This window comes from Lineus longissimus, chromosome 14 (assembly GCF_910592395.1).
Source record: "Lineus longissimus chromosome 14, tnLinLong1.2, whole genome shotgun sequence".
NCBI lineage: Eukaryota > Metazoa > Nemertea > Pilidiophora > Heteronemertea > Lineidae > Lineus > Lineus longissimus.
In genome coordinates this window covers 1,179,960-1,203,078 of record NC_088321.1, presented here as the reverse complement: position 1 = coordinate 1,203,078, position 23,119 = coordinate 1,179,960, and the positions used below count along the sequence as shown (strand labels likewise).

The 23,119-nt window shown below is 43.5% G+C and overlaps 4 protein-coding genes across 7 annotated transcripts in view; 3 read left to right on the top strand and 1 right to left on the bottom strand.

Moving 5' to 3' along the window:
- Positions 1-23,119, bottom strand: part of LOC135498636 (potassium voltage-gated channel subfamily H member 7-like) — a 158,347-nt gene that overhangs the window by 45,534 nt on the left and 89,694 nt on the right. The gene's annotated exons all lie outside the window — the stretch shown is intronic.
- On the top strand, positions 10,592-13,651 carry LOC135498868 (tripartite motif-containing protein 42-like). Its single transcript, XM_064789367.1, has 3 exons — positions 10,592-10,774; positions 11,614-11,806; positions 12,260-13,651. The coding sequence occupies exons 1-3, from the start codon at positions 10,755-10,757 to the stop codon at positions 13,412-13,414; spliced, it is 1,368 nt and encodes a 455-aa protein (XP_064645437.1). The 5' UTR covers positions 10,592-10,754; the 3' UTR covers positions 13,415-13,651.
- On the top strand, positions 14,651-17,798 carry LOC135498939 (E3 ubiquitin-protein ligase TRIM56-like). Its single transcript, XM_064789472.1, has 3 exons — positions 14,651-14,776; positions 15,413-15,499; positions 16,533-17,798. Exons 2-3 carry the CDS (start codon positions 15,434-15,436, stop codon positions 17,796-17,798), a joined length of 1,332 nt encoding a protein of 443 aa, XP_064645542.1. The 5' UTR covers positions 14,651-14,776; positions 15,413-15,433.
- Positions 18,275-22,133, top strand: LOC135498940 (E3 ubiquitin-protein ligase TRIM17-like). The gene is made up of 3 exons (XM_064789473.1): positions 18,275-18,389; positions 18,762-18,848; positions 19,309-22,133. The coding sequence occupies exons 2-3, from the start codon at positions 18,783-18,785 to the stop codon at positions 20,542-20,544; spliced, it is 1,302 nt and encodes a 433-aa protein (XP_064645543.1). The 5' UTR covers positions 18,275-18,389; positions 18,762-18,782; the 3' UTR covers positions 20,545-22,133.

Genomic DNA, 23,119 nt, shown 5'->3' with positions numbered 1-23,119 from the left:
AACAAAATTTGCAGCTTGCCAAATAAATGAAAATAAAAATTGCGAAAATTTGCATTTTCTAAAGAAAGTTTTGCGAATTCAAAAAAAGGTGCCAAAAAATCAGTGGTTTACAGTATACATATAATGTCACGGAACCACGCCAATTAAAAGTACACTTCTGCAGTCCAATCCTCTGTGATTTCTAAATTTTAATCCGACAAATTATTTCGAATATCCCATAAGAATTTCTTTTTCCGACATCACTCACGCGCGACCCGAGAGTACCAACGTCTGACTTAAGTGCTGATCTGCCACTGGTGAATCGTCAGCGTGTCGTCGGTTTTGACAGGCATTGAGGCTTCTTTGTGCGCGGTGAAATTACAGCCTTAGAGTCCAGAGCTACTGGGTGTCAATGAAAACATGTTGCACGTTTGATTCTTTATTTCTTTCTCGTTTCCAAATGACTGGAAAATTCGCCAGGGTATTCTCTCAGTGGGAAGATGATGAGAGCTACTGGGTGTCAATGAAAACATGTCGCACGTTTGATTCTTTGTTTCTTTCTCGTTTCCAAATGACTGGAAAACTCGCCAGGGTATTTTGGATCTCTCAGTGGGAAGATGATGCGATTAACTCATTCTTTATAAAATCGCTGGGCCGGAGAAGCGAACATTAACCCCTGATTTTCTCAGGATGAGTGAAAGCCCGCTCTACATCTATTAGAAAGATAAAAAGAAACTATTGAAAATCAAAAGTGGGCAACTTTTTATTTGACACGTAGTACACTGGGGATTAAGGTCCTACATGTATGCTAGCGTAGCTTTTGCGTGATGTTTATTGATAACTTAATTAGCTAATACATTTACTGATGGCATCTGGTCTTCTACACTTTTGCGGATTAACTCGGATAGTAGATAAATGCGAAACCAATTTAGGTCTTTATGAATAATCTATAGTGGTGAGTTGCTCTTTCGTGGCAGAGGATAAAATGATTTCTGTGAAATATTAAGGAGGAGAGCGATATACGGCTCAACAACACACTAACATAATCGCTTGAAGCGAATTTCGCACAGGCAGTGTAATGCTTGACGTCTATTTAGGCCGGGTGTAGAAGTTTAAAATGTCCTAGGATAGAATGACGGGAAACAAAGGATTCTATTATGCGCTTCAATCTCTGAGCTATTGACGGTCAGGGTCTCTATAGAACCATACTGCAGAATATAATAGGGCCGGACACTTTTTCAGGGGGCATTTGTTACTGTTACACCGTCCGACCCCGACGGAAGGCGTTTCGTGGGGTCGGACGACCCTCAGAGAAGCCGTTCCGTTTGTGTATATTCAGCATGAATGGAACCTTCTAAATTTATTACGTAGCGGCTGAAACTTTACTTGTCACTCCGTCAAACAAATTGATGTCACTCGCTTCAAGACGCAAATTATGCATTGAAAAGTCGACGATCCACTTCCATAACAAATTGGAGTCTTATCAACAAATTACATCGTGAGCTGCCAATATCAATTTGTTGCTACATCGCTCGCACCGCGATGCGTAGTGGGTAATCCGAGAGATTTGAAAATGGCTGCATGCGGTGATGGTAGAAGTCATTGAGGAACAATTGCAATATTGTAGTCTGCGGACGAGGTTTATTGTCGAGGTTGGTTTCATCCAGCCGGGCAGTGGCCGATGTTGCAAATAATCTATAAATGGTCATTTCAAGTACATTCCGATGCATTGTGACTCACATGTAAAGGTTTTTCCAAGAAGTAAGATGGTTAAGGCCGAAGCTACATTAGGGGCAAATACATTTTTGAGATTTTTCCGCCAAAATCACGGGACAAAACAACTTTTCGGTGACGGGAGGGGGCGCATTTTCCCTCTCTTCATGCAATATTGCATTGTGCAAATGAACCTTTTACAATGTTTTCAACCCCTTACTGACACTTGATTCCATGGCATATGTTTCAATGCAACAACATACGAGTGGACAAAAAACCCTAACGTCTGGCCCACCCCGACACGACTCGCCCTGGTACCAGCGGCGATTATTCATACCGGAGACTTTCCGCTGTCAACAATTTCGATTGGCTGTCAGACGGTATCAGAATATCACCGTTATATTGTCATACCCAGAGGCTATCAGTATTCATGTTTGTTTTTTCGTGGCGAAACGAATTCTCTGCAACATTTGTCGAGGTGTGTTGCGTCAATGCCGTTGGTGTGATTGTACTCTTTTTCACCGCGGTCAAGGATTCTGAGGTACACATTTTGGGGTTAAAACGACAAAAACACACGAGTATCGTTTCAAATAAAACACTTTCTACAACGTAGCAAAATGTTCAAATGCGATAATTTGCCCGTGTCACAAACTTTCGCGTGACTGGAGGGCATGAAGTCATCAATGAAATGCCCGACTCGAGGCCATTTGTAGGCAATGGCGGCCAATTGAAGCAGGGAGGAAATGATGTCATCAGTTCCTGTCTCGCAAGGAGGATGGATGCTCATGTGAACTCGAAATGTGTCGGCCATCGATTACCTATTGAAATATTCCGCTGGAGAGCCAATGTACGTGATAAGTGGATTATTGATTTGGCATCGGGTGTCGCGGAACAAAAAAGTTCTACCAGAAACTATGTCAATTGCAATAATAAATCGACAAGGTACCAGGTAAAAAGGTATTTCGTCTTGGTCTTGTTCTTGTTTCTAAAGAGTTCGCTCTGCACTCCATCCGAGGTGTTATTCCGGCCTGGCAGTATCCCTCCTCAAAGTCGGGATGAGCGTTTTTACGTGCCGCTATGGTCAGGCGCCAATTGGGTTTATTGAGCTCGAGACTCCGGCTTCGACCAGAGGCAGAGTCCTTCGCAAGGCACACATACTGCTCACTTGCTGGCGGGGTCTATTACCTGCCGTAGCGTAGAGACGAGAGAAGAGAAATCACTGTTTTACCTCTCGAATTTTACCATAGCCACCAGGGTATTCAGGAATTCAATCCTAGGGTCTTACCATGCAGGATAGAAACCGGGCCCGATTGCCTGGTAGCCGGCAGTGTTCACAGCCAGGCTATGAGGCTCCCCCAAAACTTACTGTCATTCAGAGCAATGACTAAGGTCAAGTTTTTTCAGTAGGCTATGAGACTCCTCACAAAAGTAACTACATATTGTATTATTCCGGTGTAAAAGTAAAAAGTGTCCCCCCTGGAAAAAGTGTCCGGCCCTATTGTATTCTGCAATATGGTTCTATAGAGACCCTGACAGTCAATAGCTCAGAGATTGAAGCGCATAATAGAATCCTTTGTTCCCGGACATTTTATCCTAGGACATTTTAAACTTCTACACCGTCTAAACTGGAGTCATGTGCAGACAACTCTTTAGAATACTTTCAAACATTTGCCTGCTGTACAGGGAGGCTTGACACTTTTGACCACTAGTGTATACACACATCGTGAGATTAGCAATTTTAACGACGGGCTAATTTTAATAATTGAAGAGTTGGCGATGGCGGCGCAGAGCTCGGCTAGAGACTGGATCGAATTCGTGAAATATTCATACAGAATGTCCCGGAGGAATTGTCGCACAATGCACTGGCCTTTATGGCATCAGTTGATAACTCTTTTATCAATCTATCATTCAGTGTCGGCTCATGTACGGCTGGAGTTCAGTTGGCTGAAGTTCTCCCACAGGCCGCGGTTGTGTTGTCCATGAGCGGGGAACAGGAGATGTTGAATTATTCACGCAGAATTTCCCGCGGGATTTGTCAATTGCATGATGCACAGATCGGCATGGCATAAGTACTCTTTTATCAATCGATACTTCAGGTGTTATCGCATATATACTCTCCTATTGTATTGTGGCGGACTAAGGCATGGTTCCATAGAGATCCATGGCTTTCAATACCACCGAGATTACACCCTCAAAATAGAATCGTTTACCCCCGGGACGCCCTATCCTGCGATGCTTATAACTGTCACTCCCTCGTATAGATTTCTGCCCTTAAGGCTGCGGAGACATATTTGGACAAATCACCCGCGCGGTCATAGTTTCAACTGGCGAATCTGATAGTACTGAGATCTCTCCCTGATTCATTGGACCTCACCACTACCTCCACGAAATTGCACCTGAAATTACACCCCTTGGCTCTACCAGTATCCCGAACGATCAAAAATGAAATTTCCAGATTGAGACATATCGAACCAAATAGATATTTTAAAGCTGACAATATACATATCGCAGGTGGACCTAACTGAAAGGATTAGGAATTACCTTGTTGTCAATTTCATCAAATCAGTTTTTATCCCAATCTCATGGCAATTTGGCAATTTTCGACTTTCCGCTATGGACTTTAAGCCGATGAGATGTCTTTAAGTAGCGAAAAATTGACATTTTGAAGGAGTTATTTCAAGCACTCGAGAATTCGATCGTTATGGTCTGAATTAAGGAATTTACAGCGCATCGAAAAAGGCAGGGATCTAAAGTGTAGTCCGTTACCGGAGGCGCTTTGGCCGAACTTTTTGGGCGAATTTTTACCTCTGCTAGTGTTTCACAGATAGATCTGGGCAGACCTCTTGCGACTAAACTGAACAGTGTGATCACAAACAGTTTTCCTGGGCAGCCAGTGTCATAGTTGACCAGCCTTAGTTGACAACGTGAAGTAGCATAGGGAAGGCCAGAGTCTTGAAAGACTCTGGTTAGGCCTGCCCTACGGATAATCAAGTGTTGTGCTGCACCACTATCGTTTGGTAAATGTGATCTGGTCAAATATCTGAGTTCAACAAGATTGGTACCTTTTGGCCAGAACGATATGAAAAACACTAGATGGTCTCGATTTTAGGAGAGATCAAGGGACCAAACAGTGTTGTGTAACTTTCAATTTTATCACACCTAAAATTTAACGAGTTGTCCTCACAAACCATACTGAAAACTCTCTTCGACTTTGGCCCCTTCCACCGAATCCTGAAAGAAACACAGCGAAACAACTCGGGTTAAACGGTAGACAGGGTTTTCTTAATTTTGTTTTTAAACATTGGATCCAGTATTGATGAAAATAATCAATTTGACTAAGCTTTCTTAATCCGTCGAAAGAGCTCCGGGAAATGCGATATTCTTAGATTGGAAATATCGGCGAATGGAACGCTTGAAGGCGTCGGGCGAGAAATAACGGTGTGAATACGTTTGATCTGAATTGAAAAGTGCAGCCTTGGGTTTTAAAGAGTTTAAGGTCTATTGATTTTGCTATTTGTAGACTGTTTTCTTCCGTAAAAGCTTCAGTTCGCAAAGATTACGGAATTGATACCGAACGAGACGCATTGGTTCCCCTACCGCGAGCGTGGCGTGGCGCTCAAGTGTTAACGAAAACCAAGACGGCAATTTTGAGCGACGAAACAACTCCAACCAATTTGCATTGTTTGGCGAAACGACCAATGTTCCTAATGTCCAGTTTCTATTTCTGTTCTAAAACGCCTCATACAACTGAACCATGAAGAGTTGCACCAACTCAAGCCATGCTCACCGCCTCCAAATCGAGGCGCAGTGCATTATACATTGTAAACAGTGCTACTCTCCATTGATTTATCGAGTCTCACTGAGGACAAACCTTGACTTACGTTGACGCTAACTTCTAACGCTGTTTCGTAAATGAGCGCTACCGAAGGAAATAATGCTCAGTAGTCGAGCTAACGTCCGTTTTGTCCCTTACTATGATAGGGCTAACGGACCCAGAATTCCATTTCTTCGCGTGCTCCAAGTCCTTGACAGCGTATTTGCCATTTCGAACTGGCTCAATTCTCCAAGTGATCATCTGCGGGGCTACCGTGATATTCACCACGAGCCTGCCCTATCGACCCGAAGGAAGACCCACTGCGCAATGTTGATGATTGTCATGACATTTGTTGCTATACTCAGCCGCAAATCTCCGAGGTTTTCCGATAACGCCCTCGGGCGAGATCGGAAATCGTTGGCTCACCGAAACAATATCTGCGCATCCTGACGGGTATTGATTCGACTGTCTATTCATATCATTCAGCCAAGTTCAGCCAAGTGGCGCCCTGGGGAAGATGTCATTTTCTGGTTTCGACAGATGTATCTGCTGGATCTCAATAGTAAAGCCTCACTGTATGCTTATCTTCAGAATGAGAACGTAACCGCATGCCGATTACAAATATCCCCCCCCCCCTTGTCTAATCATCCGAGCCACATAATTCAGTTAATCAATAACCATGTTGACAGCGTAAGCTGCTGGTTATGATGATTGACGTTTAATGGATTTTTTTAAATTAACATGTTTGGAGAAAATTATAGTTTCTTAAGGCGCCTGCAGCTGTCTGGCGTTTAGGTCAGGTTTGAGGTTTCCATCCATGTTAAAGGGACAATATAGGCATTGACAGACTAAGACGTAACATGCCGTAGCCCGGTAAGATAAAAATAGCGCTAAAATCTTCGGTCAAGTTGGTGGGACCACGGCCACTGTGGAAACTGTGGTATTATTAGAATAGAAACACAAAATCAATTACAGACCAAAACATTGGCATTCCTTCGGATTCCTTGTTTTCTAGGTTCCGTAAAATCCACATTGCCCAGAATATCACTTTCCTTATCAACCCCCTTCTGTAGTCAGTCACACAATAATTCCACACCAACACAAAGCATCACTTCAGCATCCTTTCCAATAGACACATACACAAACACGGCCTCGTTGAATTGACGGAACGAACGGAATGAACGGAATATGATGGAACGTAATAAAATCAGGCTTTACATCCAAAAAAATTTCCAATTTGAGATAGTATCCGCTGGAGATAATGCAGAACGACACTATTAGTGATAATATAGAGCTACTGTATAGAGGGCAGCACTGACATTCATTCATTTATCACTGACATTGTGGACAATACTTGTATACACCGACACTTTATGCCAACTTACGGATGTATATCTCTGGCGCCCTCTCCAGAGAAACCATGTCATTATCTGCGCTACATCTTCCTTCAACCAAGAAGACGTATTTGCAAAAGTTTAAGGCATGTTTCTATTATGTTCCATCGTATTCCTTTCTTTCCGTTCCGTTCCGCGAATTCGACGACGCCCACAAACACAATGTATGTTCTATTCTGTGATATCTTGTGTCGCGATGCATCTTTTGATCTCGGCTATATATAGCACTCTGATTACAAAGCGAGTACTGCATCTTTATCGTATGTACCACGTTTGTCAACTCGAGCTCAAAGGCCAGGCCCTATAGGTCTCGTGAAGATAAACTCGCAAGTTATACCAGGTAGAAATGAATGATGTTTTTGACAATAAATGTCTCCAACAGCCGTTAGGGGCGCCACAGTGACTTGGTGTGGTACATCTTGCCAGGTTAAAATCAAAGGCCAGAATTAAGCTGACAATGGACATTAATCACGTTTGAACCTTTCGTTGCATTGAAATTTGTCGAGAGAAATGAATTATGCTTGGCGCGCGATGTCAGCAAAAGCCGCCAGGGGCGCTACAGATATTTTTTCGTGGACCTATGTGTTTAGTTACTGTGCTTAAACGTGGGTCTCGAGGCATAAAATAAGGCTGGGATGAGTGGTAGGCTACAGAGCAGACGTATCATTCGCATGGACACACTTAACCATTGTGGCATCACGTAGGCCAATGTACACCAGCTGCACCGCATACATTCAATAACGACCAAGAACCTACTAGAATATTACACCGGAACACCACGTCGCCTTCCCATTGCTAGGCAACCGTTGATGCCTTTTCAAACCCATGGCGACGGATTAGCATGATCTATGGTGTCTTGTGATTGAGATGTTTGCGAAGGCAAGTGTAGTGCATTTCACATCCTGTCAAGACAACGAGTGTGCATTGCCTTTCAACAAAATTGTACAGCTTGAAACATGCAATCAATTCGAAACTAAAGACATGAAATGACGTGCGGGCATCGTTGAGGAGGCAAATCGGAGACTGAACGTGATTGGTCACTTACCTTTTTTGTAAATACACGCCACGTGGTGAGGAGATCATGAAAAAAGAAAAATGAGAAGAAAGCGTCAGTTCCAGTTTTAGTCGGATGATATTGAAGACAACTTGTGATACTGAACGAAACCTCGCGTGGATAACAACGACATTAGCAGTTGTCACTTATCTGTCGCGTGTGGTTAAGGGCGTTAAAGCTGTAAAAAGTCTATATCTGTGTAACAGAGGAAAAACATCAAGGTCCAACCGGGGATTGAACCCGGTGTAAAAGAAGAAAATGTCCCCCTGGAAAAAGTGTCCGGCACTATTGTATTCCGCTATCTGGTTCTATAGAGGCCATGACCGCCAATAGCTCAGAAATTAAAGCGCATAATAGAATCCATTGTTTCCCGGACATTCTATCCCAGGACATTTAAACTTCTAAACCGGGACCGCTCGCTTATAAGGCCATCACTCTACCGACTGAGCAAAAGGGAATTTCCCTCTAGCCCTGGCTAGTAGGAATGATGCCACCACTACATACTCCCCCTGTTCGGGAAAGTTGTGTCCTCACAACCGGGTTCTTCCGTGATACAAAGGGTTAATGAATTGTCCAAAGACACACCAGCATCTAAACAAATTATTAGTACCCTTTTACCATGTTGGGCGCCAAATGTAACAGTGGAAAAACATCAAGGTCCAACCGGAGATTGAACCCGGGACCTCTCGCTCATAAAGCCATCACTCTACCGACTGAGCTAAAGGAAAATTCCCTGCTAGCCTGGGCTAGTAGGAATGATGCCACCACTACACATGGCAAAGCCTATCGACCCCCGTGTAAGTGTATCAGGGGGTCGATGTTATCAATTTTTTGCTAATAAGTCTTTAGGAATTTAGGCCTAGGTGCGAGCGGGCTTTGCTTAAAGTCAATAGACCGTGTCTTGGGCTAGACCTGAAGTCATTTAGGCCTGGGTGCGAGCGGGCTTTGTTTAAAGATAATAGACCGTGTATTGGGCTAGACCAGAAGTCATTTAGGCCTGGGTGCGAGCGAGCTTTGTTTAAGACAATAGACCGTGTCTTGGGCTAGACAAGAAGTCATTTAGGCCTAGGTGCGAGCGGGCTTTGCTTAAAGTTAATAGATCGTGTATTTCGCTGCGCTTCGGTTTTGGACTACATTTAAGCTCCAACCTCGCGGTTTTGTTGAGACAACCAATAATAATAATGAGTCTTTTATATAGCGCAATTCCGTGACACTATAGTTCTCGCTCAAAGCGCTTTGGGATATAATATTATTACCCCGGTCTCCACAGAAATCAATCAGGGGTATCAAGGAGCAACCAGAAGGTGCTCATTTGAACTCTACCAGTAGGGGAACTAAGCAGTGACTCGGCCGGGAGTCGAACTCACGACCATCTTATCATGAGGCCGACTCTCTTCCACTGCGCTACCGCTGCCCCAACCAATGCCTCAATCCTTGAACAGAAAACGTCAACGCATTTGCTCTCCCGGGGCATTGTAATTGCTCTTGCTTAAATCATGTAATGGTGATATATTAGCCGTTGAACGAGGAAAGATTGAGATAAATGGCTGCTACGGCTGTACGAGTATTGCCTTCTCTGTTCGTACTCTGGATACGAGCCGATGGCGACATGCTGTCACATGAGTTAACCTTTGCATGTTAACATTAGACTAAGGTTAAATGTCCAATGGCATTATTGAGGTTATCAGCGAGTTTCCGCATCGCTACGATTACGATTACGATTACGATTACGATTTGTGTTTGACGTCATCGATTTTTGGTGCTACGTCATCCCCGGCGAAATCGTCGATGGTACTTTCGTCTCGTTCTTACGAGGATTCCGGCTGATCTTCGTAAGTCCAAAAACGATTACATGGATTAGCGAGAAGTCTATTTTCCACGCTACATATCAAATTCAAGGTGAAATATTCATTGAAGAATACTTTAGAACATATCTGTCAAACATAGGAACTGCATTTAATTTGATCAACGGCGATTTTGATCATGTTTTAGCGCCGAGAAAAGTGCACCCAGAGCATGAGAGCAGAGTATAGGGCCTATACTACAGTACACCAAATCGTTGGTGTGAATGCGGAAACAAAATTTCTGGTTCATGCCGGTTTTGATCGTAATCGTAATCGTAATTGTAAGCGATGCGGAAACTCCCTATTATTACCAAGCTGTCGGCTGCCCAGTCACCATCCATTGCATAGTAATCATTCCAATAATCGAATTCGTCATAGAGTGGTCGAATTCAAATTCTGACTAAAACATCATGCATTCCGATTGCCATCCGGAATGGAACCCCTCCGTGCACCGATCATCTTTGTGCGGGTCGATGTTTTGACGAGACGCTGCGTGGAGGCGTGAACCCTCACGTCACATCACCGTAAAGTCTGATGTCAACAATCATTCTCAACTAAAAAAGACGGGACAGAAATATGGTTCGATCTGCCCGAGCAGTACTTGTATACTTCATGTAGTAGGCCAGCCAACAACTTGAACGAACATTAATTTTTCACTGAATGATATTTGTTATGAGGTATTATTGATACGCATAATAGCTGTGAACATATGACTAGACCAATTGTACAAAATGGGAACACATTCCCTGCATTGTGATTCACCAAAAAACCATATCTGCATGAAGAACACTTATCGACACTATAGATAAGGTAGTGACCTAGCAATTGGCATGTACATGTACATGTATCTAATAACATGACTAACGATGAGATGTGTTTTCCCGGCAGTGGGGGATTCGTAGCTGTCACATCCGGAATTGACACGTGTATGCATCAACCACTAAATTTTATAGTCGATGGTACGCCGGTCCATGGGGTAAGTTCCTTATTCTAAGACCGATATTGCCTAATGAGTACTCTTTTTTAGAATTTTCATCCAGCTTTAACTGGTCTTATCCAGTAGGGGAAAGTCAATATTTAGGAAGCAGGTGTAAAGGTTGATGTACGTAGAATCCGGTGTAAAAGTCAGTTTAAAAAGTCGGTGTAGAAAATCGGTGTAAAAAGTCAGTGTAAAAAGTCGGTGTAAAAGTCAGTGTAAAAATTCAGTGTAAAAAGTCGGTGTAAAAAGTCGGTGTAAAAAGTCAGTGTAAAAATTCAGTGTAAAAATTCAGTGTAAAAATGCAGTGTAAAATTCAGTGTAAAAATTCAGTGTAAAAAGTCGGTGTAAAAAGTCGGTGTAAAAAGTCGGTGTAAAAAGTCAGTGTAAAAAGTTGGTGTAAAAATTCAGTGTAAAAATTCAGTGTAAAAATGCAGTGTAAACTTCAGTGTAAAAATTCAGTGTAAAAATGCAGTGTAAAATTCAGTGTAAAAATTCAGTGTAAAAAGTCGGTGTAAAAAGTCAGTGTAAAAAGTTGGTGTAAAAATTCAGTGTAAAAATTCAGTGTAAAAATGCAGTGTAAAATTCAGTGTAAAAATTCAGTGTAAAATTCAGTGTAAAAAGTCGGTGTAAAAAGTCGGTGTAAAAAGTCGGTGTAAAAATTCAGTGTAAAAATGCAGTGTAAAATTCAGTGTAAAAATTCAGTGTAAAATTCAGTGTAAAATTCAGTGTAAAACCTAGAGTAAAAGTCGATGTGAAGGTCGGTCAAAAGTCGATGTAAAATTCTCCCCGTTTGTAACTAAACTTGTCCACTAAATGCCGCGTGTTGCTCACTTCAGGAATCGGAGCAAAAAGGCGCGATTCAGTATGGCGACTCCAGAGGTTAACGAGAATGGCATGGCTGTACCCGAAGTTACAGAGAACGACACGGTAGTTCCCGAGGTCAAGGTCATCAACGACAACAGCACGGCAGCTCCCGAGGCTAAACAGGAAATGTGTATAATGTGTCTTGAGACCCCAGCAGTGACGAAGGTGAGCACATTACTGCCGTACTGTTAGTCCCGTTCGTTGTAATTATAATAGCCACATGAGTCATAATAATTAAGAAGAGATTAAGTTCTTGTATAGCGCTTTTCCGGGTCTCCCTGAAAGCGGCTTTGCGATACCTTTTATACCAAGGTCTCCACAGAAGTCAATCAGGGATTTAGAATGAGCAACCAGAAGGCGCTAACTTGAACTCAACCAGTGGCGGAATCAACCAGTGACACGTCCGGTAGTCGAACCCACGACCTCTTGATCATGAGGCCACTGTGCTACCTCTGCCCCCGAGTCACGTAACTGTTGATGAGGACAATCTAAATTTTTGTTCTGAAACGTTATTTTCAAAAGCTCATGACCCATTTTTTATGAGTGTGGGTCCTGTGAACGGATAGATCATCAACAACGATACCACGGGCACTATCACACATTCATTGGTATTTACAGGTGGAAATATGTCAACACTCTTTCTGTGAAGGCTGCCTGACCTCTCACAACCCGGAGGCCAACGCCGAGGCTCTCATATGCCCTGCTTGCGAGGTTAAGCCGGTAGACGAAAACGAGGAAATCAAGGAAAACGAGGCAGATAGAGTCCTACTAGGGAAGTCTGTGGCGGATGGGGACGACAAAGAAAACACTAAAGTTGACGGTTTCGATATGACATCCCCGAATCCTGTTGTACATGTAGTTGACCAGATCAAGGTGATGGGGCCATTCTTGGAAGGCAACTGCAAGCTGTGTCACTACCAAGGGAATGTGGTCAAAGCGATAAAAGCCTGCGAAGAATGTCAGCGGCTTCCCCTCTGTGTCAACTGCATCGATGGCCATCGCGCGAATAAGGCCACAAAGGATCACGTCATTGCACCCTTGGGTGTCCTGAAGAGGAGGAGAGACGCCTTGTGTGATGATCATAAAGAAAGTCTTGACACTTTCTGCGCGACTTGTTCGAAGTTTCTGTGTCACGTATGTCTGTCAATGGGACATGCCGAACACGTCATTGAGGCACTCAATGACGTCATCCACGTGAAAGTTGAGGAAATGAGACGGGCGCTTGAGTACGAAGAGAAGAGGTTTCGACAGCTCAAAAACGATGAGAAGATGCTAGTGAAATCGAAGGAAACTGCCGTGAAGATGGAAGACTATCTGATCAAGCTGATTGAGGACCACGCAGAGGAATGCATTGACGAAATCCTGAAGAATAAGGAAACACTGAAGAGGCAACTGAAGTCTGACTTCGCAGTCATAGGCGTGTTGACCAAGCGTGTCGAAGCGATGCCCGAACTACTCAGGGTGTCCGAGGAGAGGAAAGGTAGCGGGGAGTACCTCCTGAACGACGGAGCCGAACTTCAACCCACGTATGTCGAGAAGTTGAAAGCTCTACTGAAAGAGCTTGACCATTTGAAAGGGAATCATCCCGGGTACTGGTTGGACAAGAGGGAATACCAGAAGGAATTCGAGAGTCTTTGTGAAAAGGCCCCCAAGTTCTTCCCTCGAAAACCGAATCTGGACATTGGGGGATTCAAAGACCCCGGCCCGTCATGCAAGAATGGTGGTGCATGCGTCTGTGAGATATGCCAACAAGCCACCAACAAGCCTCAGTGAAATGAGAGGAGCTGGACCCGGTTGTTCAAAGTTCCGCTGTATGACAACCATGCCCAATCTTCCAATGAAAAAGCTCTCTAAATCGTTCTCAAGGGAACGCTGCCTGTTGAAAGGTGAATATTAGAATTTAAAGGAATACCGTACTCAAGAACCTTCAACTTGTTTGAAAATTCTAACTTTGTATTTAATCAACTGCAGTATATATGTACATTATTGTATTAAATGCTGAATAAAAGTACGAATGAATAAATGGAACACGTCCCCCTTCATCTAGTTTTATTGTCCCGGTATCCGTAGAGATCAGTGCATGGTTGTTAAAAACACATTCTGCTGGAGCTGACTTAACAAAGCGTTATCACCTTCAGATTTATAAAGCCTGCGTTTAGTCAGTCATTTTGTCATTTTGGTGTAAATTGCGTTGCACTGCAGTTATGCGCCAGGAATCCTGGCCAAGTGCATCCGTCTTCGGCAAACTATTTGACCCATTATGGCAAAAGGCAAAAGTTTCCGTCCACGGATAGCTGATGGCCCATGAACGTTCCATCCATGGAGCCCATGGATGGATAGTTCATGATTATCGCAAACAACGTTTAACAACTGGTCTCCCATCAACTATCCACTGACGGCCCATGGACGTTCCACCCACGGACGCCCATCCACGGATAGCTGATCCGTGGATGGCCCATGGACGGAACGTTCATGATTAATCACCATCAGCAATCCGTGGACGGAGACTTTTGCCTGAGTAGCTGGGGGTGGGTTGGTGAGCGCCAGGGCGTATCCACATGCCAGTGGGCCTGCACACTTCACCTCTGGGGGCCCAGCCTCCTCTGAGATCCCTAGCAGATTCAGCCTGGAGCCGCAAGGTGTCCAGTTTCTATGGGCCACCACGAAGAGGTACTGCAAGAGTCTTGATAGAGGAGAGGCTATATACTGGCAGAAGGAGATTTACCGGCGTTTAGTGACAAGACCTGTTTTGAACAACAGAGTCCAGGGCAGGGTTGTTGGAAACACATCTGCCTCTAAAAACGCTGGCGTTAACCTGACTTCGCGTTATCTCCTTCAGTTAAGCTCTGAGACTTAACGTCGAGTTAAATCAACGCCGGTGACAAAACTGGTTGCGAAAAACTTGCACAGCTGAGAAAAGTTGATGTCAATGTATTGAGGACAACGATTATCAATTGGAATGTTAGGCCGGGAAATTAGGCCAGTTTCCCGGTAGCCCGTTCGTCGGCACTAACGCATGTCTGATGGACTTACTGCGAGGAAGGAATGTTGTAAGCGTTTCTCTATCACTTTCGATGAAATCTACGGCGGAGAAGAATCGCGTCCATACTATAGTAATTGCAGTTACTTGTAAAGGTAAGAGGCATCATCACTATACACACTTCAAAATGCCAGAGTAAAGTCTATAATGTTAGGCTAAGGCGTTTGATGTGAATGCCATGTACATGCAGCCTATTGTTAGGTGTATGCACTGTAAGTTGGCCATGTTTGTGTTGTGTTTGGTGTAAACACGGATGCACATCCTGGAGAAAATTACCCGGATTGCCGAGAAATTGAATCGGGCAGACTTTCCAACATGCCGAGCTGGCATGTCCTGGGAATGGATAAAGGTTTTCAATAAAATTTAAAAAATTGTGTTCTTGGTGTCTTCCAACTAAAAAAACGTTGTGTTCATCTAGTAATAAGGTTGGTTAACCATGAATTGCAACACAAGAGACCCATTCAACACAGGCCCTTGATATCTATTGTCGTGTTTTGGGAAGCCCTGGTATTTTTCATATGTTTTTCAGGAAAAGGTCGGACAATGGGTCGGACAAAAGGTCGGACAATGTCGGACTTTTGTCGGATAAATCAGGAAAAAGTTCGGGAAACAATTTTAAAAGAAGTCGGAAAATGCCTCCTACTAGTTATGTCTTATAGCATAATTAGAAATAAATGATTCCCAGGGCCACATGCATGTCATTCCCTAATCAAACTGCTTTATTTTTCCAGGTCCGAACCATCTGATTCAACATGGCAGCTTCCGATACCAAGCGAGACTTGTGCATGATATGCTTGGAGGCGCCTGATGTCAGAAAGGTATGAAATAATGTACTTTGTTGAACTGAAGCTTTTTCATCATCATTCATCATCATTACCGGCGTCGTAACCCTATTGGATTTTTGCCGGAGGTATGGAGTCCACTATAGGCTACTGTCCACCTATGTGGGATCTTTTACTTGCCCTGGCATAGACACTCAGGTACAAGGGACCACGGCTTTTAGTCTCATCCGACAGACCCTCGACTATTTCATACGTTAGTGTACGTGTTGTGAAGAGCCAGGAATTTTAGTTCCTTGAAAGCCACGCCGGTTCATCCAGAAATACAATCCTGGGTTCTTCCCGGGATCGAACCCGGGCCCTATTGCGTGGTAGCCAGCAGTGTTGACCACTGGGCTATGAGGCAGTATCTTCTAAATCCACTCCTAATTTACTTCAAGCTTTTCAACCAAACACTAACAACATAATGAGTCGGATAGTACATGTAGCTGTATTCTTCAAACTGCTCCCTTCAGCTGGGATTCCAAAGTCCTACTGCCACGGCCCAGAAATAGTGGACACACCTGCAAGTAGGTGTAGATGTAGGATCACTCTTAAAGAGCCCACTGCCTGGAACACAGTCTTCCACTTAGATATGTGCTGGTCAAACATCACAGCTTCAGCACTGCCCATAAAAATGAGAGACTGAACGTCGACAGATAAAACTTATAACAGATATCGAAAGTTAATTCCCCACCGGTGAACTTGCTCAAATGTTTGACTTGGATTGGTACACAGTCCGCAGATTCTTGGATTCACGACTGTCGCAAGGCACCAAAGTAAAACAATGTGATACATGAGCAGGAAACGGGTTCCGCACCAAGAGCAATACTTGGATTACGAACCGTAGCTGATTAAAAGAACCGAACGAAACCCAAGATTATGCCAATGACTTCACTCATGAGAAGTTGTGTTCTCATTAGGAGCAAGTAGCAATGGTATAACAACTTTCATTTGACAACACTTTACCATATTCACTTTTAGCTCGGTCCTGATACGCAGTTGAAGAAATGACCATTCTTGGCTATTTCAGGTTGACACGTGCCAGCATTCCTACTGCGAAAACTGTCTATCTTCGCCCAACTTTTCCTGCCCACAGTGTGTAAATGACAACCTAGAATCAGGCCGTTCTAAAAAGGAGCTGGCTGCCAGAGGAGAATCCGAAAAGCCCACCGCTGGGGACTGTAACAATGCCCCTCTCGTAGCTGCGATTTGTAAGCTCTGCCATCACAGAGGGACGACAGTTAAAGCTGTAAACGTGTGCAGAGAATGTAGGAACATGCCGTTGTGTTTAGAGTGCTCTCTGGCGCATCGAAAGAATAAATTTACAAAGAACCATGTTGTGACTTGTCTGGTTTACACCTTTAACAAGCAAGAGGTTCTGTGTGATGCCCATAACGAGCCTCTCACGCTGTTCTGTACCACGTGCTCCCTAATTGTCTGTCATGTGTGTGTTTCGTTAGATCACGTGGACCATGATGTCGAAACTTTCAATGACGTGGTCAACACCGAGGTGGAAAAGGTCAGGAGTGCTTTGGAGATTGAAGAGGAATGGTTGGATGTGTTAAAGTCCGATGACAAAGAACTGCAGGCATCGAAAGCAATTGCACAAGAAATTGAGGACGTGTTGATCAAGTCGATTGAAGACCACGCTGAGAAGTGTATTAAGGAGATCATGAAGAAGAAGGAGGTTTTAAAAACGCAAGTTAAGGCTGATTGTGAGGTTGTGAGAGTGATGGAGAACTGGTTGGAGGCAATGTCAGAGTTACAGAAGGCATCTGCTGATGTTGTCGCTGCAGCAGATCAGCTCCTGAACGAGCAGGCAGAGCTACATTCGACTTTCGTAAAGAAGTTGATAGGTCTGAAGACGCAGTTGGATGAGTTGAAGGAAGGCCACCATGCTTATGAGTTGAACAAGAAAAAGTATCAACGAGCTTTCAAGGAACTTCGGGAGAATTCCATTAGATTTTATCCGAGGATGCCTAATTGCAATATTGGAGGCTTCGAAGACCTGTATGCCGTGCCAAGGTGTAATGATGGTGGTCCATGTGTATGTGAAACGTGTGAACGGAAGGCTGACTCGTCTCGAGTTGATGAATGTCGTCAGAAAGGAACGTGTACCTGCGGGACATGTGGGTGTGTGTTTAATCGCGCGCGGATCAACAAGAAAGGACGTTGCGCTTGTAAATTCCAATGCGATCACGACACACGATGTAACAGATGCGGATCATACGTAGAATGTGAAGGCCGCGCAATGCGATGCGAGAATATAATTGCTGTTCAAAACTATATCCCTTGATAAGCGTGCCGCCATTGACAAATTTTGGACAGCAGCGTCTACGAGGCTGGAATATTTTTGAAAGCATCGGGTTAGTTCAGGTTAGTTAGCAGGTCATTGAGTCTATCGAATGCAAAACAAAATTATAGAAAAAAAGATTGACACAAGCATAAAACACCTGCAACGTCCCTCGACAAGTTTTTTTACGTGCCGGCCAGTAGTTAGCAAACCTACGCGTATATTCTAACATTGTCTAAAGCAAAACCATGACAAAAAGTTCATGAGCATTATACTAAATTGACCTACACAATTTATAATTTTATCTAAAGAAATGTGTCTTGGTGTGGATGTACAAAATCATGCTTGTATTGTCAATTCTCGGTCTCGGATCAAAACCTTAACCTCTCTGATATCGATTGAATGAGAAACTAGGTCAGTTTCCTCACATCGGGTTCGCCGAACCACGGATAGACTACTTTATACCAGATGACACACACCAAACAAGAACTGGCACACATTCGTTGAAAGACCCAGGCGGTAGTGCATGTCTGAGACTTCTTTCGATACATTCAAAAATCTCCTTCAAACTCTTTTACATCGTCTGGTATGAAGGTAAGTAGCACTATATACTTCACATTTTCAATATCAAGAAAGTAAAGTTACTATCAGCCAAGCTCAAGCGTCGGTTGTGATGGTCATAGGCCCTAGCCTATTGGGCATAGGGCCGTTCAGACGTGCACCCAAAAACTGCATTCGGATTCTATCGGATCCACCCCGATTCCAATCGGATGTGGTCTCAATGATGTACTCGTTACAAGTCGTCTGATCGGGTCTTATGTGGCGGCGTTTTTCTTGATTACCACGACAAGAAAACCAACATAACCTATCTCCAGGTTCACCCTTTTATACTCGTGGAGACGGCTATGCATTTGGTAAGTGCTGTCATAGTTGGGAGACCCTGCGTGATTTGTTGACTCGTTCCAGGTTCCAAGGCCCTGATTCAACATGGCAACTTCCGAGACAAAAGAGAAGACGTGTGTGGTGTGTCTAGAAGCTCCAGCTGTCAAAAAAGTAAGGATGATTTTGCCATTGTTGATACGATGTTGAGGAACCAACACCTTTATGAAATGGCACTGCATGAGCGGAAGAAGTCTTTCCCAGCCTCCTACGAATGGGGGGGGGGGGGGGGGGGGGGGGGGTGGTGTTGAAGGGGACTAAACATGAGAAACTGGCAACATCTTTTCAATAAAAAATTGTTCCCAATACCAATTGGTTCGGATCGCTTGCTTGGACTGGCACACAAAGTTTCGGTTCACGATTCAACGTGATGGGCAATCACCTTAATAGCGCCAAAACACGCTCGTACATGTAGATGCCACTCATATTCGTTGTACGTCAGTTGTTATCTTAAACACTTCATTTTTAGCTACTTGTTTTGTACTGAAAATACACCGTACATAAACAAAAACACGATCATAGTTTTCAGACGGTTTTAGGATACTGATTTTATCAATGCCTTGGATCTTTTTAGGTGGACACGTGCCAGCATTTCTACTGTGAAAACTGTCTGTCGTCGCCTGACTTCGCTTGCCCCCAGTGTGTGATAGAAGGGTATGGTGGCCAAGGAGTCAACAGTACTGGTGGTCCCGGTAAGGAGGGACAACCTGACGGAACCGGGGCACCAGAACTCGCGACAAAGAATCTGAAGAAGACGGGTACCAACTGTAAAATCTGCCACTTCAACGGCGAGCCAGTTAGAGCTACCCACGTCTGTATCAAGTGCAAGCAGCTGCCACTGTGTGTGAACTGCTCAATCGCGCATAGACTAAATAAAGCTACTCAGAAACACGTAGTAACCGTCATTGGACGGTCAAGGAATGACCGATGTACCATCCATGATGAACCACTCGAGCTTGTTTGTGCTTCATGTTCAGAGAACATCTGCCATGTTTGCATGTCTATAGAACATGTTGGACATGAAATTGAAACGATCAACGAGGCTGTTTTCGTGGAATTTGATGAAGTTAGAATCGGAATGGAATATCAAAAGAAATGGTTGGAGATGTTGAGGTCCGATGAAAAAGAACTGAAGGAATTGAAAGCATCTGCACAAGAAATGGAGGACGTGTTGATCAAGTCGATTGAAGACCACGCTGAGAAGTGTATTGAGGAGATCCTGAAGAATAAGGAGGTTTTGAAGAAACAAGTTAGGGCCGACCATGAGGTTGTGAGAGTGATGGAGAAACGGTTGGAGGCAATGCCAGAGTTACAGAAGGCATCTGCTGATGTTGCCGCTGCAGCGGATCAGCTCCTGAGCGAGCAGGCAGAGCTACATTCGACCTACATCGAACAGCTGGTAGTGTTCAAGCAAAAGCTAGACAAGTTGCAGGAAGCCCATCCTGCTTATAAGATGGACAGGGCAAACTATCAACAAACTTTCAGCGAACTTCGTGGGAAGGCCGTGAGATTTTATCCGAGGAAGCTTGATTGTGAGATTGGCGGCTTTCGGGATCCAGGGCCTATATGTGGTGCAGGTGGGCCATGTGTGTGTGAAACGTGTGAAGAGGAATTCAAGTGGCCAAATTTTACCAGAGAGGCAGAATGTCGTCAGAAGGGGATATGCACCTGCGGGACATGTGAATGTGTTTTTAATCGTTCAAAGCTCTACGGGGATGGAAGGTGTAATGAAATAGAGGGGGGATATCGTTGTGGATCTAGGCTTACGTCTAATTTTGGCATTACTAAAAAGATGTACAGGTTCCCTTAACGGGCTTATAGGTTTAGAAGAGCCTCGCAGATGCTGGAGTAAGATGCAACATATATGATTCTGGGCCGCGCGTGTGAAACATGTGAACGAGAGGCGGATGCGGCGAGCCGAGGGTTGTTGAACGTCGTCAGAACATGCGAAAGGGGACTTGCGATCGACGCACTTGCAGTAGAGGAATTTGTAATGATGAAGTTAAATACTCAAAACAGTAAAGAAATTATTCATTGTTGTGGTTCTCATGATTGCTGCGACATCCCGGTGTGACAGCGGATATAGTCCCCCTGGAGTCATAGTCCGGTAGCATTGTATTTGACCAATTAAGCAGCATGATCTATTGTACCGCTAACCCTAACCAAAACATTTAGCAATGCAGGCTATTGTTACACGGACTATCAGCCCTAGGACTACTATCCCTTGCACACCGGCAGGATTCCAACTGATGATCGGAGAAACTCCTTTAGTATAAATATTGGTACACTTTGAACATTATTCTATGCCGCAAAATATTTGCAATTAGCAAAAAAATGGCAAAAGGAAATACGCACCAGCGAACTAAAGCTTCAGTAATGTAGGTGTTACCTTTAACTTGAAGGCAGAAAAAAGGCAACGCCCGAATAATTATAATTGACACACATCATCAGTACACTGTAATAATACTTTACTACCCAATTATCAATTATATATCTGGGCGTTTTAGCTGAGCTGGCGTATTGTCACATGTAATTTTTATGACTGGGTGTGTGTTTTTTTATGCGGGGATCGTCTAAAGGTTATCATACTTTACCACGTCAGATTTCCATGACTTTATTTGCTCTTGGCGGTTGAAGGCTATGGGCCCTCATGGGAGTTGTTTCGTGGGGGTCGATGTCATCCATTTGCGCTGATAACCCTATGGTATGGCAGCAGAAAAGCGGGAACTAAAGCCAAGGCGTTAGCGGGCTTTGACAATGGATCAGGGCTGGGGCTCAAGGAGCAAAATAACTTACATCTAAGCATGTCTAATGAGTCCACCGCTACTAGAGGTAGATCTAGTTAGGGGGGGGGGTTAGTATCGTATGTGGAGTGAATGGATAATGATGTAACATCACTGGCAAATCCGAACCAAACATCTAGTAACTTTCGATTTCAGGACGATGTCCCCTTTCTAAGATGTTCGAAAGAGTTAACGCTAATGTAAATTTGTTTGCGAAAATATGTGTTTGTGAAATATGCTTTTGTGAAATAGACCCTATATCATCTATATACTGTACGTGTTGTGTGTAATTTGATGTTTCCAACTAGTTATTATTTGTGTTTTTTTGAACCAAAGCTTCAAACAGATTTTGTGTAATATTATTGTTGACAATAATTCCAATAATTGCTGTCACACACCGGCAGGATTCCAACTGATGATCGGAGAAACTCCTTTAGTATAAATATTCGTACACTTTGAACATTATTCTATGCCGCAAAATATTTGCAATTCGCAAAAAAACGGCAAAAGGAAATACGCACCAGCGAAATATAGATATATATGTAATTTTTGTGTTGAAATTTTCTCTGTAATCACTACAAACTATTAGTTTATGTGAATAAAGCTATTATTATTATTATTATATACTGTACGTGTTGTGTGTTATTTGCTGTTTCCAACTGGTCGTTATTTGTGTTTTTTTTAACCAAAGATTCAAACAGTTTTTGTGTAATATTACTGTTGACGTGTGGCTTTACAAGTTATAACAAAAACACAGCAGAAACGTAAAATCACATATCAAATCGATTCGATGAAAACATCACGGATTCGGTTGCAAAGGTCTTGGCATCGGTAGGCATTAATCATTTCAGCTTTAATGGCTTGAATGAATGAAAGACGGAAATCGAGACTAGACGCCAATGATAAAACAACTCCGTTGTGAGATCAGCTTTTTTTAATCTCCCAATGAGAGGATGGCGCTTTATTTGCATCCAAAACCGGTGGAGACCAAATGCACGCTTGTACACGTTTCAAGTATCACTTGGCAACCGTTGCCAATGGTGAGGGTAGGGGAATGCAGCTTTTACTCTTCGCGCTGAAGAAATGCCGAGAAACTCGTCAATGTACGCGAGATCGTTATTGGCGTATCATAAACACGGCGGAGACCTCAACCATATGACGTCATACAAATTCTTCTGGACAAACAGTCCGTCACATGGTATGAAATAAAGGCCAGGCAAGGCCTAGGTCTTGTTACCACGCAGCATTGATTATGATGATGATGGTGATCAACGCAACCTGGTGTAACACGAATAGTGTCCCCCTATAGAAAAGGTGTTCTACTATATCTTTCATGAAGGATTAAGCCACTTGTCTTAAAGACTTACGACAAAAAATAGCTGAAATATTTTGTTCTGGTATCACATTTTCTTGGAAAGGATTTAATTTTACCCTGAAACATGCTGATGAATTAACCAATTGTTTTTTCTGACACCCTGTATCAACGAAGTTGTTCTTCCTCCGAAATGGCCACGTCGGCAGGCTCCGATAAATCACGGACCACCACAGAACTTCAAAGGTATTTTTCAGTCAAGCGAAGTGTAAGAAATGTGTCTTTCATGT